General features: G+C 38.5%; 1 protein-coding gene across 1 annotated transcript in view; it reads right to left on the bottom strand.

Moving 5' to 3' along the window:
• Positions 1–15,772, bottom strand: part of LOC137408766 (E3 ubiquitin-protein ligase MIB2-like) — a 46,911-nt gene continuing 31,139 nt past the window's right edge. The window contains exons 10-20 of the mRNA XM_068095349.1: positions 10,462–10,663; positions 9,058–9,191; positions 8,599–8,747; positions 7,908–8,101; positions 7,649–7,766; positions 7,160–7,286; positions 6,764–6,973; positions 5,932–6,092; positions 5,538–5,683; positions 4,924–5,000; positions 1–392 (exon numbers count right to left, since the gene is read on the bottom strand). Coding sequence (XP_067951450.1) covers positions 234–392; positions 4,924–5,000; positions 5,538–5,683; positions 5,932–6,092; positions 6,764–6,973; positions 7,160–7,286; positions 7,649–7,766; positions 7,908–8,101; positions 8,599–8,747; positions 9,058–9,191; positions 10,462–10,663 — 1,677 coding nt within the window. The 3' untranslated portion in view covers positions 1–233. The remainder of the gene's footprint in view (positions 393–4,923; positions 5,001–5,537; positions 5,684–5,931; positions 6,093–6,763; positions 6,974–7,159; positions 7,287–7,648; positions 7,767–7,907; positions 8,102–8,598; positions 8,748–9,057; positions 9,192–10,461; positions 10,664–15,772) is intronic.

Genomic DNA, 15,772 nt, shown 5'->3' with positions numbered 1-15,772 from the left:
AGTTGTATTCTTAGATATTGTATTGCTAATTGTATTGATCTCACAACCAGTAAAATGCACAGTAGCTGAAGATGGTTAAAATACAAGTAATACATCACATAAAACCACTAGAGCAACTTTTAACAATTTTAACTAGATAGTAGTATAAAGACAGCCAATAGAAGAAAGCAAATTTCTGTATAAAGAAGGCATGACATTGCCTCTTCCAATCTAAACATACAAGAGTGCTAGCATTAATTGAAGAGGTTAATACGCTTAGTAATAGGCTTCCTGCACATGTGGCACTGGCGCAGAGGCTGGGCACACTCGTTACACGCGGAATGTCCACAGAGAAAAGCCATGTTTTTTTTCCTATCCAGGCAGATGACACAGGTGAGGGTATCCTCTATCTCCTAAACAGACAAGAGTTGCGGGTTTCACCATATATACTTAACTACTACCAAAACTGACCTAACAGAATGATAAAGACATTTAAAATGATTTAGATGGGGATAACTAAAAGGTGAAAGACAATAGCTTCATCTGTATTGAACTTAGCCTATTTGAAGTACAAAATGTGACTACATTTTGCTTAAATACACAATAGGAAAAATGTCTAAAATGCATAACTTCGCCTGTCTGAATTGAGGAATTATATACTGCCTAGTTAAACATGATGAATGCTTAAGCTGTTCTTAGCTAATTCCAGCACCTGCTGCTAATCAATCTGTATATATATTATATATATAAACCTCAGTGTTTGTCTGCCATCTGTCCAGTTATAGTAATAACTAAGGAATGGAACATACACTTCGCAGTGGATTTGAACGCGGAACCTTCTGGCCTGAAGACAGGCGCACCAACCCGTTAGACTACATGTCCAACTGCCGGTAGTGATCAGTAATAGTGCACATATTACATCAGTGAGGAAATACTATAAATAGCACGCTTGATCATTACGGCGACGTATCATTTATTAAGCTGGCTTTTGATGTGGCTCTTACTATAGTAAAGATTTTACTAGCTTATTAGATTAGTTACTCAAATTAATTATTAGATAAGTTATTTAACTTACCAGGTAAGTTACTCAAATTTACTGGGTATTTATTTAAATTATTTTATTACCCGTGCAATGCCGGGCATTCATCTAGTCTTTACTATAATAAGAAACGTGTCCGTCTGTCTGACCGACGCGGAAAGAAAATTGCTTTTAGTGGGATTTGATCACATGAATTTTGGCTTGGTTAACCACCTGCATTAATCAACTGCATTGCCACACTGTTGAGTTACTTATTACACCTGACGATCTCTCATGGTGCACTAGACTTCTCATCTTTACTATAATCTTTGCTATAATAAAAGTTGTGTCTATTTTTTGTTCGTATGAAGCCACACTAAGAGCGTTAGGTAAAATGATTGCCCTGCCCAAAGAAGCAAACCTGAATATTCAAATTTCCACCAAGAACGCTACCATCTGCGCCATTCGCCAACCTTGTCATATCTATGAATAATTGTACGCATAGTTATTACACCTGACGATTCCTCACATCTCTCCAGACTGCCAGGGTACTAGCAAGTCATAAGAGAGTTACAAGCCAAGGCATTCCCAATACAATTACTCCAGTGCAGTAGGAAAGCTTTAACAAGTAGCCCAGTTCACTCTACTTGACTCTAACACAGTCAAACCTCAACTTAAGATCATAACGTACCAATCTTTTGACAGACAGTTCAACATTTGTTTCACCATATACACCACCTTATGATATACAAAGTCCCCAGTGTCCCAAAACATTACAGTTGTGTAAATTAGGATTTATGTACCTAGTTCTCCTTAACATACACACAGTTTGGTTCCACATGTAAATCGCTCAAATATTATTTTACATAGCTTCATGTCTTCCTTTTTTAGTTTTAAATTAAAAATTCCAAGAAGGCTAGTGTGAGTGTAGCCTGTCTTGACAAACTGTTGTTTTTTGCAGAGTTGTCCCCCGTCGAGCGTGCGAGCAACAACAGCTTGTCACAAGACGTACTGCACCTGATGCATCAGCTGCACTTATAGGGAGTTGTTCTCTTCCGTCTACGCAGCTTGGCCGCGATGTTATGTCGGTCGCTCCATTGGTAATCATAACGGATTTCACGCAAAAATTTATGTAAAAAAAAACAAGATTACAACGTTTAACCAAAGACCAGTCTCTGTGATAAACTTTAGTAAAACTTAAAAATAAAAAAAAACTTAAAATAAAATCCATAAGAACAAATAAAACTGACTGATACAAAAATAGAAATAAAACTGTCTGAGCGCACAAATAACGACATGTTTAGTCGCTGTTGTTGCCTAAGTTCTCAAATTCTAATAAAGTTGACTGCAGAGAGGGGTCGCCAGTTAAACGTTCTTATCTTAATTTTTCTACATAAATTTTTGCGTGAATTTCGTTATGATTACCAATGGAGCGACCGACATAACATCGCAACCAAGCCGCGTAGACGGAAGAGAACAACTCCCTATAAGTGCAGCTGATGCATCAGGTGCAGCACGTCTTGTGACAAGCTGTTGTGTTGCTCGCCCGCTCGACGGGGGACAACTCCCCAAAAACAACAGTTTGTCAAGACAGGCTAGTGTGAGTGGTAAAAGAGGAAGAAGACAATGCTCTTAGAGTTAAAACACCAAATAATAGGAAAATATGAGGTAATTTTTTAAATCAATCTGAAGCTGTTTAATGAATATAATGAGGAAGAAAGTGAAAGCGATGGGAAGTGAAAGCCTGAAACATATACCGTAAGTCTTCATGCTCAAGCCGCGCGGCTTGTGCTTAAAAACAGATGTCTCACGAAAGAAAAAATAATCCTCCAACAAGCCACGTATGCCCACAGACCGCGGCTAATGACTGAGGTTTTGTCATCCTCGACCCCCTTCGGGAGCGAGAGTGTTAAGACGGGTTTCGCTATACCCCCGTCCTCTTGAATAAGAAACCAGGCTACATCAGTACACTCGAAAAGAATTTTCTTTTACTTCCAAGTTCGAATGAAAATTCCTAAACCCTTGCATCAATAACTTATTTGCCATGTCTCAGCTAGATTTTTATTTCACTGTTAGAGGGCTTCACATTTATGGAAAGATGCCGGTCAAGAATGAAAAGGTGTTAATTACCTATGACTGTGGTGAGTTAAACATGAGCGATAAATTCTTCTTTATTATAAAGTATTCCATAAACATGACCCTTAAAATAAACAAGTAGGTCGCCAAAACCCCGTACATAAAAGTGTATCATGACTGCGATTCTTTGGTTATAGCGCGGGACTGAGCAGAGACCGCATTTATCGAGAAGCCGCCCTGAGCCCCACATAAGTTTTAAAAACTTGGCTTTAGCCGCGGCTTATGACCTTGAACCAGAAGCCGCGCCCAACGACAGGCCGCGCGGCTTGAGCATAAGGACGTACGGTGAACATGGAGTTGGTCATTGTAATGATTAAAGACAAAATTTACAAAATATCAAGGACAGAAAAATGAAAAAAGGTAGTTCGAAGTTTATGGAATTTAAGTTAGAGTAACATGGGTGGTCAATCATAGCTCCCACTATGCAGCATTTGCTTTTCTTCTATCACCAAGCTAAAAACTTACTCATAATCTCTTTATTGTAAAGGTCATGTGACCATTACAATCTAACTTTATTGAACGTTAATTTATTTTATTTCATTTCTTACATGCAATTTCTTGCAGTTAGTTTTTCAGTGTTCTTGATTAATATTCTTTAATAGTAAATGTAACCACCTGAAGCAGTTATTAGGTTTACGAGATGGGTAAGGATTTAAACGAAATACAATATATTCCTATAAAAATATTTCCTAAAACATGACAGTTTCAATATATACGACGCATATACATGTTTTTGAACATATTAAATTCTACATAAAGTATGAGTGTACTTTACAAGAGAGACTTTTTATGGGCATCTTAGCACACACACCCTAACCTATAGTTTTTTCAGAAAAAAACATAATTGTGCGCTACGCAACTTTTACAATAGGCATAACCTTTCTTATAGACTCAAAATTTATCATAGATGCAACCTCCTTCATAGATACCTTTATCAGAGACACAACCTTTCTCATAGCCACAACCTTTCTCATAGACACAACCTTCACCATAGACACTGGCCAACAAAACTGATTACAGTTTAAATTCTACAAGTCTCAGTGAATAAGTATAATGAACTAGATGAATGCCCGGGAAAAAAAGAGGAATGGATGGCTTATAACTGAAATGGGATAGAAAGCAAGTGAAAATCTTATAACAGGGGCATAGTAGACTGAGGGCGCCCTGCATTAATTAATAATTTAGCGTGTGCAATCACGAAAAGGATATACAGTGCGTATATGGTAGGAGCGACAGGCGTGATAAAGACGGCGTAGCCTTGTAGTTACGCTTGTTGGTAGACTTGCGATGTGAATGTCGCCAGTTCAAATCCAGTACATTTTTCACGATTTTTCGTTGCTAAAACTTTATGGCTATAACCGGACATACGAATGACAAACATTGAGACATATATAGATATGATTTGTACTCAAGAGTCACAAATCAACATACTGGTACTAGCTCCGATGAGTTATATTTATTGCTCTTTGACTTGCTAAGTACTACGAACATTCACAATATAGAATGAAGCACCTACTAACCATGGCGCAAGACTAAGCAAGACAATACTTTATCTGTTACCCGCTGTTGTAACTGCATTACCCGTTGCCATAACTCTGTTACACGCTGTCATATTGCTGATGTAACTAGCAACACGCTAATATTAGAACAGTAATTTGCCTAGGCAGTGAAAATAAGTTGTGAATCATCCTTAATTAGCTAATGGTTGGTTAAGGTAGACAGGTACTGAAAACAAACTACCATTCTAGATAGTTCTAGAAGATGCCAATGAAAATATACTTAACACATACCCGCATTTTTTTATTCAAATCCTTGACTGTTTCAGCTGGTTGATTGGCAATAAATGAAGCATCTAACTCAGATCCATCTGTCAAACACATGATTGAGTATCAAAAGGATGCGATGGTTACCACGGAGGAGTCACCTCCTCATGTATTACCCTTACAGCATTGAGGAACAGTTAGTCGGCAGATAAGATGCAGATACATTACTTCTATTGCCTAAAACTACATACTTTTTTACATGTAGCTAAAAACCCTGACATTGTTAGCCCAAAACCTTACACTGTTAGTCCAAAACCTGACATTGTTAGCCCAAAACCTGACATTAGCCCAAAACCTGACATTGTTAGCAGAAAACCTGACACTGTTAGCCAAAGCCTGATTTTGTCAGCCCAAAACCTGACACTGTTAGCCCAAAACCTGACATTGTTAGCCCAAAACCTGATACTGTTAGCCTAAAACCTGATATTGTAAGGTCAAAACTGACATTGTTAGCTACCCAGATCCCTTGGCATATCTAACTATAGGATTATGAAAATCAAAAGCTCTGTATCCTAGGCTGTGGACTATTTAGTTATGACATGTTGTCCATGGGAATCTAAAAAAAAGAAACTTTCCCTTACCTAACACCTTTTTCTCAATAAGTTCTCCGCACTTCAAGCATTTTTTCATTTTGACACAGCACTCGGTGCAAGCTATTCTGTGCCTGCACGGCTGGAAGACAACAGATGCATCTTGTTCATCGCAGACAATACACAGAGCAGTCGACCTGCATGAATGTAACAAAAATTACATACCTCCATCCTAGAATTAGTACTGTATTCGACCGCAAATATGGTTATAAAAAATGCCTAGACACCTGTCGGTGGCTGTCTAAAACTGACAACAAGCAGTAGTGGAGGTAGAAGTCGAACAAATAGACAGTAATCTTATCTATATTACATACAATCATCCAAAGAGGACATTTAATGTTTTTGACAAGAGAGGTATTGGCCTGTTGTGGTAAAGAATACTTACGCATTTACTCGATATTTAGATAGTTCAGTTTTAAGGTCAGGATCTGTGACAAGGTCTAGCGGTGTCCGTCCCTTAACATCATTCTGCAGCACATCAGCATTGCTCTCGGCGAGAAACTTAGCAATAGCAGCAGTCTCTTCCATCATTGCAGTTACAGAAGTCTACAAAAGAGACAGAGGTCAATCTAGTTTCGCTTTGTTTTTGGAGCCTTCGGTTTACATAGGATTAAGAGATTTTGGTGCTCCGAGCGTGATACGTTTCAGTAGAACTTCAAAGATTCAAATCAATTGGACTCTTAGTCCAATTTTAGACTAACTGGACTCATAGACCGAGGGCACCTCTAACTGACCGAGAAATGAAAATGGCTGCTGAGAGAACATCAGTGTCTAATGACTCACTGATTGAATTTATTGGTAATGAAGGATCAAAACTAGACAAAGCTAGAAAGTTTCTTCTACTCAGCAACAAGACTATTAATCAAAATATTTGTGTTTCTATCCACAACAAATAAACACACTCTTTCCGACTCGGTGTACATCAATCATTATGTTTCTTCAGTTACCTCTAAAATATCACTTCTATGAAAGAGTGCAAAAAACTGTTTACATGTACTATAATTGATTTATATTTTTTCAGAAGAGAAAATACAGGGAGGGAATAATTCATGAACAAGTGTGAGACAGGAAAAGTGATGGAAAAAGAGGAAAGAGAAAGGGTATACAAGGAGGACGAAAAATTGGAAAGAAACAAGCGAGAGAAAATGGGAGAGAAAAATGAGGAGACAGATCTACATGATAAGTTTCAAAGAGGCAATATCGAAGATAAAACAAACCTGATCAGCTTTGCCAGGGTTAGAAGTCTGGCTGTCTCCTTGAAGCCTTAAAAATACAAGATGCAGAGGTGTGTGCCCCTCCTCATCCTCAGCTGAAACACTCGCACCACTGTTCACCAGCATCTCCACAACAGCCTGATGTCCTTGGGTGCAGGCTAACATTAAAGCCGTTTGTTGCCTATTGTTTTTCACTTCAATGTCAGCCCTTCCCTGTAAATATAGACAGAATGACAATGTGAGCATGCTCTATTACACGCTGATTATTTTCAATCACAGGTTTGTGAATATATTAGAAAATATCCGTTCATCATGGGCAAATGCTTGACTTCGTTAGCAGAAAATTAAAAAAATCTAAGAATGAAAACAGTAATAAAATATTCTAATAGGCACTGCTACCTCTTTAAGTAAAACCTGGACAACTGAGCTATGGCCATTGAGAGATGCTAAGTGTAAAGCAGAGAAGCCATCATCCTTCTTAAGGTCGACCATCATGGGAGCCCGAGCAAGAATTTTCTCAGTGGCACTGAATTAAAAAGGGTAGGGATATTAGATGATACAGCTATAAGGATAGAGGTACTGAATTAAAGAGGGTAAAGAGAGATGTAAAATGATACAGCTATAAGGACAGAGGTACTGAATTAGAGAGTGGAAAGAGAGATGTAAGATGATACAGCTATAAGGACAGAGGTACTGAATTAGAGAGGGTATAGAGAGATATAAGATGATACAGCTATAAGGATAGAGGTACTGAATTAGAGAGGGTAAAGAGATATGTAAGATGATACACGTGCATGTACAGATGTAGTCAGTTATGATGGAAACAAGTAAAAAGAACGGTACATTTACTTAGAATTTGTTTGATTAGATCGTGAAAATATAACTTACTATGCATTCCCTTTAAGAGCTGCATGGTGAAGGGCATTAAATCCTCTCTTGTTTTTTAAAGAAAAGTCAACATCAGCATGATCCATAAGCATTCTTACTATTTCAGTGCTTTCCTTACCTATAACGGTCAAACCAAAAGGTATTAAACTGACAATACAACAAGAAGGTGATGAGTGTATATATATATTTTTTTATATATATTTATACATATTAAAACTAGCTTTACCAATGATAATGAATACATATCATAATCATATACCTATAGCATCATGCTGAGCGGTGTCCCCATACGTATCTTGGATATTAACATCACAGGCATGCTCAATAAGGACCTTGACACAGTCGAGGTGCTGCTTGTTAACAGCAACATGGAGGGTGCTGCAGCCTCCCTCATTTACCGCATTTACATTTGATCCGCTCTCAAGCAACAGTTTCATTATGTCTGGTTGATTCCTGCAAGATATAAACACATCTTACATTCCTCATAAATTTACCGATCGTCAGTCCGCTGAGCTTATTTCACTCTAGATTGTGTGGAATACGGGTTATATGATACAAATAATAATTTAATTCAACATCTAAAACACTACAACTGCTAGCCATGATGCATTTGTAAGGTAATACCTAGATAAAACAATGCAGACAACACTGCAGCTCACACAAACCAATATTATTTCGATGACAAGAAATGGGAGGGACAAAGCAACTTCCCATGGGGGCTTTTATGGCACACCTCCATGAGATATGAAAGACCTAATCATGTGGAGGAAGAGCCAGACAGCGAGTGCCATATCTGATATATTTATAAACAACGATGAAAAACAGTTTTGACATTAAGATAAAGCTTATCAGATATTGGCTAGGACTGAACATCGTTAGCGAATGCTGTCGCGCTACAAGAGACATTCATTTGCACAGACTTCCAGATGTCGCTGGCAAGAGTTACTTACCCAAAGGCCGAGTAATGTAAAGCTGTATCACCATCATTGTCTTTCAGCTCAACATCCGCATTCGTCTTCAAAAGAAGCTTCACCATATCGAAGCCACCCTGATGACTGGCAACTTGCAGAGCTGTCTTTCCTGCGCTCTTGACATTCACCTGTCAATAGAAGTCGGTCAGCTCATAAGAATGACAACGCATAGCGGGTTACTAAATGATGAAGAGTACAATAAGATCAGGTAGTATGCAACTGGTATGAGGCACCACGTTACTACTTTGAAGTAAGAGTAGATGACTGCAAGACAGCTTGCTAAAATGCTGCCTCCACTTTAAATCAAACATAAATTAGTTAAACAAAAAATAAGGTAGTGAAATATAAGTAACAGTCATTTTTATGACTTGGAGAAAAATGAAAAGAGAGAAAAGCCACTAGATATCGCTCAAAGCTAATGTGTAAATAGAGACCCACCTGCTCAGGGTGCTTAGAAATTATCTCTCTCACAACATCGGTGTGGCCCTGAGCAGCCTCCTTCACAAGAGAGTCGGAGGTAACTGAGTCATCTTCCCCTCGCATAATTTGCTCAAGCATGCTTGTTGACTGAGCTATTGAAAAACAATTATATTTTAGATCAGAGTCTGCGCAAAATGCTGAGAGATGACTGACTCCTTACGAAAACAAACAACAGCAAGAATGAAAATTAAAGATAACAACTCAAATCTCTATATTTCTCTTTCAACAACTTGTCAATATATTATTATTATTATCAGGATAGCAAAGCAATTATTGTGCATTTAGCTTCTCCTAGTTTCTCACAACCATGCAAAGCTAATGAAGGGGGGGGGGCATGACTAGATGCAGCAAAAGATCTCTCACCAGAATGGAATTGTACTATTTTGAAAGGCCATGAATAAAACCAGTATATTCAAATGATTGCCTTTATTCCTCTAAAACACCTCATAAAACTGTTTTGATAAAATGAGCAGATTTTGCATGTCAGGTTACTAGATCTTTGATAAGATTTCCGAGGCTAGGCGATAGCTCGAATAGAAAGCTAGTTGTTTGAAAGTTTGACTCGGTAAACAAAACTAATCTAGTAAAACAAATGATACAGATGATACAGATGCCAGAACTTTGCAAACACAAATCGAATCTGCAAATAGATTCATTTGAGTGTATAAAAATTTATGAGTCGTAAAGCTGGCATCAGCCAGAGATGAATTGTATGGTCGGACGACTCTCGACCTCACGTAGGATTAAAATGAATGAGTTCTTCTCACAACAAAGATATGGTATATAGAACAAAGAACTTTGATATACGACCAGCGCTATCAGCAAACAGGTCGTACAAATTTGACAAAAATGGGCAGTTCTCGATACCAATTTACTACTATCGCATCCTGCCAATTTTTTGAATGGTAAGTGAAAAATTGCATTTGCAGAAAAAAACACCTTGACTAGAAAATCCACTCTCATATTAATTATAAAATGGAGACAAAATTCCTTTTAGAATGAACAGCGACGTTTGATAGGAGATGACCCATTATCCCGTGCGTCAGACGACATACCAGAAAAATCTATATGCACACCCCATATCTTCATGAGAGTAGCCTTTATTATAAAAACTTTTATGAATCTGCGTGTCTGAACACGTTTACTCGCTAATTGACCGAAAATTATGACTGCAGAAGGTCGAAAAAAATTGCCTATGTTTGTGACACTATGCTTGGCCTTGCAAATAAGTGCTAAACTTATGAGAGACGAGCCATTATCTTCACCAAAGAATGTGACAAATAATATGTTGTTTGGCAACCAAGCAGAGCAGGAATTCGTCTTCCCTATGATCTATCACACTGTAATACGTTTATGACTCACCTCCTCCTGGAGCGTTGCTGGTCAACGACAGCTTAGTGCAGCCAGGGTTTTCATCGACAGTTTTGGTATTATCCATTTGCGCTTGATCCTGAGGACGAGGAACGCAGCAGAGCGGGTTGAAGGTCCAAGTTTGGGAGTTGATGCACACTCGCATATCACCATCAGAATACACCTTGGCTACTTTGCCCACCATACCCAGCACCTACAGGAAATAGCAGTGAATACTGTGAGAACAAACACCTACATGATAGGAAGCATAAACATGGAACAGCAATGAGTTCCATTTCAAGGGTCACTCATGTCAAAATTTGAAAGGTTTTAAGCGAAATATAGATGTTTTTCTATTATTTGAGATTTTGTCTGTGGTTTTAGGCGATCTAACTGCCAGAATTTTTCAAGAGTAAAAAATCGACAAATTTAGAGCACAACTGAAACACTCAGAAGAAAAAAATTCTTCCAAAAATGGTGTCCATAGTCGCACTTCCTGTTTGCCCCTCTCAGAAAGACATCAGCTATTGTGTTCAAGCTGCAGTGTTATGCGTCTCTATTGACTTATATTTAATTTGTATTTGCTCATGATTGTGAGATTTTATTTGATTAAAATTCAAATATAGCCTTAGATACTTTGTTATAGATGTTACAAATGATTTAAAGATGGGTTGGCTAGAATTTGACCCATTGTTTCCCTCTAAATGCTTTGTAAACATATATGTACCCGATGCTGATGAGATTGTATATTTATCACTTATAAGCAATATGCGCAACTATTGACGTCAGCTTTGGGGGTTTGAGCACGTCTTTTTTTCTGAGCATTTAACTGCAATTGAGTTTTGTCGATTTTAACCTTAAAACATCCTGGTAGTCGGATCACCTAAAACAACATACGCAATCTGAAATGATAGAATTTTCTGTATTTCTGTAATGTGAGAATCTGTAATTTCTGATAAAATCTTTCAAATTTTGACATAGAGAGACCATTAAGCAGGCTCCTACTTGTAACTGAGAATAGTGGCAACGACACAAGCAATTGCAGGCTCCTATTTGTAACTGAGAATAGTGGCAACGACACAAGCAATTGCAGAGGCACTTGTATCTTGGAGCTTCGGGGTATGTATCATGATAAATACAATGATCTCCAATAAATGCCTTCAATTTTTACAAAAACAAGCATCTTAATGATATCTCATGCATCAGTGGTGAAGCAATGATACAACTTTGCAAACATAACAGTTCGCAGTCCATCTGCCTATTGGTCTCTAGGGTTCAAGGTTGGGATAAAACTTGGCTTTCGACCGTGCTCGTGCCTTTTATATTGACAGACTGACACCCTAACACCTGCATCTATCGAGTGTTCTAGATTCTTCTGAATAATTGCTCGGCTACTTAATCTCCGTGCTCTATCGATACAACTGATGATATCTCACAGCACACTAGACTACCAGGGTACTAGTATATATATATAATAGAGATACTCCTATAGGTTGTTTCTGCTTCCAAGGGTGGCAAGAGAGAAAGTGATATTTTTAAGGCTAATTACAAGATTCTCGTTAGTTAAATCGAATTTGTGAACGCGCACCAACTTGACACTACGTTATATGGAATTTTTTACGAGGTACGAAGCAACTTTACTCACATTTAGGAATTTTTAGAATTTATGTTGTAGGAGCATCTACTGTACTTACGAACTGCTAGGTATGCTCTAATACACTATAGTAGGAGCTATGAAGATGTAAGACAAATGTGCAGGGTATAATTAGGAAGCACTGCCATTGTTGGCAGATGACTCCGAATAGTCTGCCATGCTTTACCATGTTGATGTTTGCTTAGTCTAACTGATACAGTACCAACATCTCATATCATCATTATATGGTCCACCGCATGTGCATATATATAGATATCTGAGACTGACGGTTCCTAATGCGTGTGCTTATATATAGATATCTGTGAAAGAGCATTCCTACCGCAAGTAAATAACCCCTGTTTTCAAGACACGGTTGATCCACAAGTGGGTGGCATCTGGAGATGACAGCAAACACCCGCAAGTCAAGCAAGTTTGGTAACACGCAAATTTTTATCCAAGGTTTCATGCTTGCGAAAGACGGAAACAGCGCTTGCAAACGATGCACAAAAAATGCTGTGCAAGCTATTCCATTTTAAACATTTTCTCCGCTTCAGTCGTTCCTATTTCGAAAGCGTGCTGGTAAGCGAGACAAGAGTACGCCGATCGCGACCTCTGGCATAAAATTCCTTATACTTTTTAACGGAGCGCCCGTGTTAATCCATTGTTAATCCAAAGCCCGTGTTAATCCGCAGCATGTGAATATTCATTGAAACCCATATCATAAAGTAAATAAAAGTGTGCACAATTCCGAATCCGCATAATCGGAACATTCTTGTTAACGCTCGGCTACTCTTCTCACAATAACTCAGTGCAGAAATTGAAAAATAAAAAACAAATACACTGAAAGGATCTGCAGTATTACCAATTCGCGTGAGCGCTTAACCCCCCCACCCTCTGTTTCCCACCGAGAATGCGGGCAAGAACAACGGTCCCACTAAAATAGCAAAAAAGGAACGCTGGCTTAAACATCAAGGTAGAGCAGGGCTCTTCGAGTGACTGCCTCTTGTGTTACAGCTTGCACTTTGAGCGCACCCTGACATGGCAGACTGAGATCACACAGGCTATAAATAATACAGCCATCCAAACAAGGAAAGCTAACATTGCATAAGACAGAAAGGGCACAACATAAACAAAGTCATACGACCATCTGAGGACACATAATTGATAAGCTACAAAAGAAATTCCAGTTTGACATGAGAAATTGGAGCAGATTCAAGTCTAAATTAGTCCACCGGTTGGCAAGATAAAACCTTGATACGTAGCTAGCTCCACGGTTGCATAGTATCGATGCAGTCAAGGGCAGTCTTTACATTCATCTTTTTCAGGCTTCGAATGGGTTTGGAGTTTCTTCCACTCCAATTTATAGAAACGGCAAAATCTTAATGCCTTTGACGCCGTTTCGCTTCGCTAAATTTGCACATTGCACTACTATGAGTACAATGCACTACCCTGGGTACAATGCACTACTATGAGTACAATGGACTACCCCGGGTACAATGCACTACCCTGGGTACAATATACTACCCTGGGTACAATATACTACCCTGGGTATGATGCACTATGCTAAGTGTAATACACTATCCAGAGTGCAATTTATTACCCTAGGTACAATGCACTATGCTAAGTGTAATACACTATCCAGAGTGCAATTTACTACCCATAGTGCAATGCACTACTCAGAGTGCAATGCTCTACCCAGAGTGCAATGCACTACCCAAAGCGTAATACAGTTTAAATATACTACCCAGAGTGCAACGCACTACCAATGCAATGCACTCAAGGTCGTGCATTGTCGGATGAGTACAATGCCCTGAAATTAGTACAGTGCACTGTCCTGAGTATGATGCACTAATCCGAATGCAATAGTGAACTAGGCAGAATCAATGCAGGACATGATCATATATATATTTCGGACAATGAATGTAATGCTATCAACTGACAACCTTCTGTAGGTTCCTGAGCAGAGAGTGAAACTGCAGAGAAAAAGCAGAACCACTCAAAACTACTAACTGTGATGGTTGTATTTAGCATTCAGTGCCAGTACTGAAAACGACCTACCAAACCTCCTAGTGTTAAGCACAGTGACTGAAGTCTTTCTCAGATTCTACGCAGTTCAAACACCAAACTGACAGAAACCTGATAGAAAAGTGGTGAAATTTTTGGTGTAGCTGACATTCACCTTCACAGTACTGTCATAGACCTGACATACACCTGTAATACACCTGACATACACCTGTCATACACCTGACATACACCTGTAATACACCTGACATACACCTGTCATACACCTGACATACATCTGTAATACACCTGACATACATCTGTAATACACCTGTAATACACCTGACATACATCTGACATACATCTGTAATACACCTGTAATACACCTGACATACACCTGTAATACACCTGGCATACACCTGTCATACACCTGTCATACACCTAAGATGCACCTGTCATACACTTGGCATATACCACTTAAGTGCATATGTAACGTGTACATGGGAAGGTTGGCATATACCACTTAAGTGCATATGTAACACATACATGGGAAGGTTGGCATATACCACTTAAGTGCATATGTAACACGTACATGGGAAGGTTGGCATATACCACTTAAGTGCATATGTAACGTGTACATGGGAAGGTTGGCCAAGGGAAGGTTTACGGTAACAAATATTTTATGCTGCTTGATTACAGTAACGAATGAAAAATGAAAGCATCAAAGAGCATCACTGATAAATTGCCTAATATTTACTATTTTAAAAACTGCAATATTTTTTATAAAACCCGATCCATATGTAAGTGATTTAATTTCTTTTATATTTTGTTTGTCTACCAACAGTTAAGAGACCCAGCCAACAGTTTAAAGGCAGAATACTATCGGTAAAGGGGTGCATCTGACATATTAATATCCAGGCTGACATCGCAAATATACCTATAAAAGGTTTCACTATCGATAAGTCTCACAGGAGAGTGTATTGAATTCACCATGCAGACATCTGTTTTACCATGAAGGTCATGCCGACCATCTATGCAATGCAAATTTATGTTGTTCTTTGAAATATTGATAATGAGAATTAATTACTGGGATGACCTTGACCTATAATCATGATTAATTATAGACAGAGTTTAAACAAGTGCTAAGACCAAAGAGTGAAGTGAAAACCAACTATGCTACCATCTGCATGAAGGTATTCTTCACATGTAATAAATGGCGATGTAACATCACAGCATTTACACAGGGTCTAGTGTAAACCATCCCTAACATTCCAGCCGAGTTTTCCCATGAGGAGTTTTGCTAAATCACAAGTTGTTCTGACTGCACCTGTTCAAAAATGAGACCGCTGCCAAGTCGGGTTCCAACAATAACGGACATACAAAATAATTTTGTTGTCTTAGAGATTGTGATTCATATAAGATGAGGAAGATGAAAAGGCTGGGCACTAAACTAGAGGAATATTGATAGGGATGACATCATTGCACTGAGAGAAGGAAGCAGGTGAACTACTCATCAATTAATAATTGATGAAGATAATCCATATTCTGGAGTAATAGTCAGATCAGTGAACAGTCCAAGGTCTGTCCAGTTTAACTCTCAGTAGATTTTTTATAACAAAAATCAAAAGACTTTATTCATTGGTAGGTAAGGGCACAGTTGCCAGTATAGGTCAGGTCTGGCTATTTACG

This window comes from Watersipora subatra, chromosome 11, assembly GCF_963576615.1.
Source record: "Watersipora subatra chromosome 11, tzWatSuba1.1, whole genome shotgun sequence".
Classification (NCBI taxonomy): Eukaryota; Metazoa; Bryozoa; class Gymnolaemata; order Cheilostomatida; family Watersiporidae; genus Watersipora; species Watersipora subatra.
This window is presented reverse-complemented; position numbering and strand designations above follow the sequence as displayed.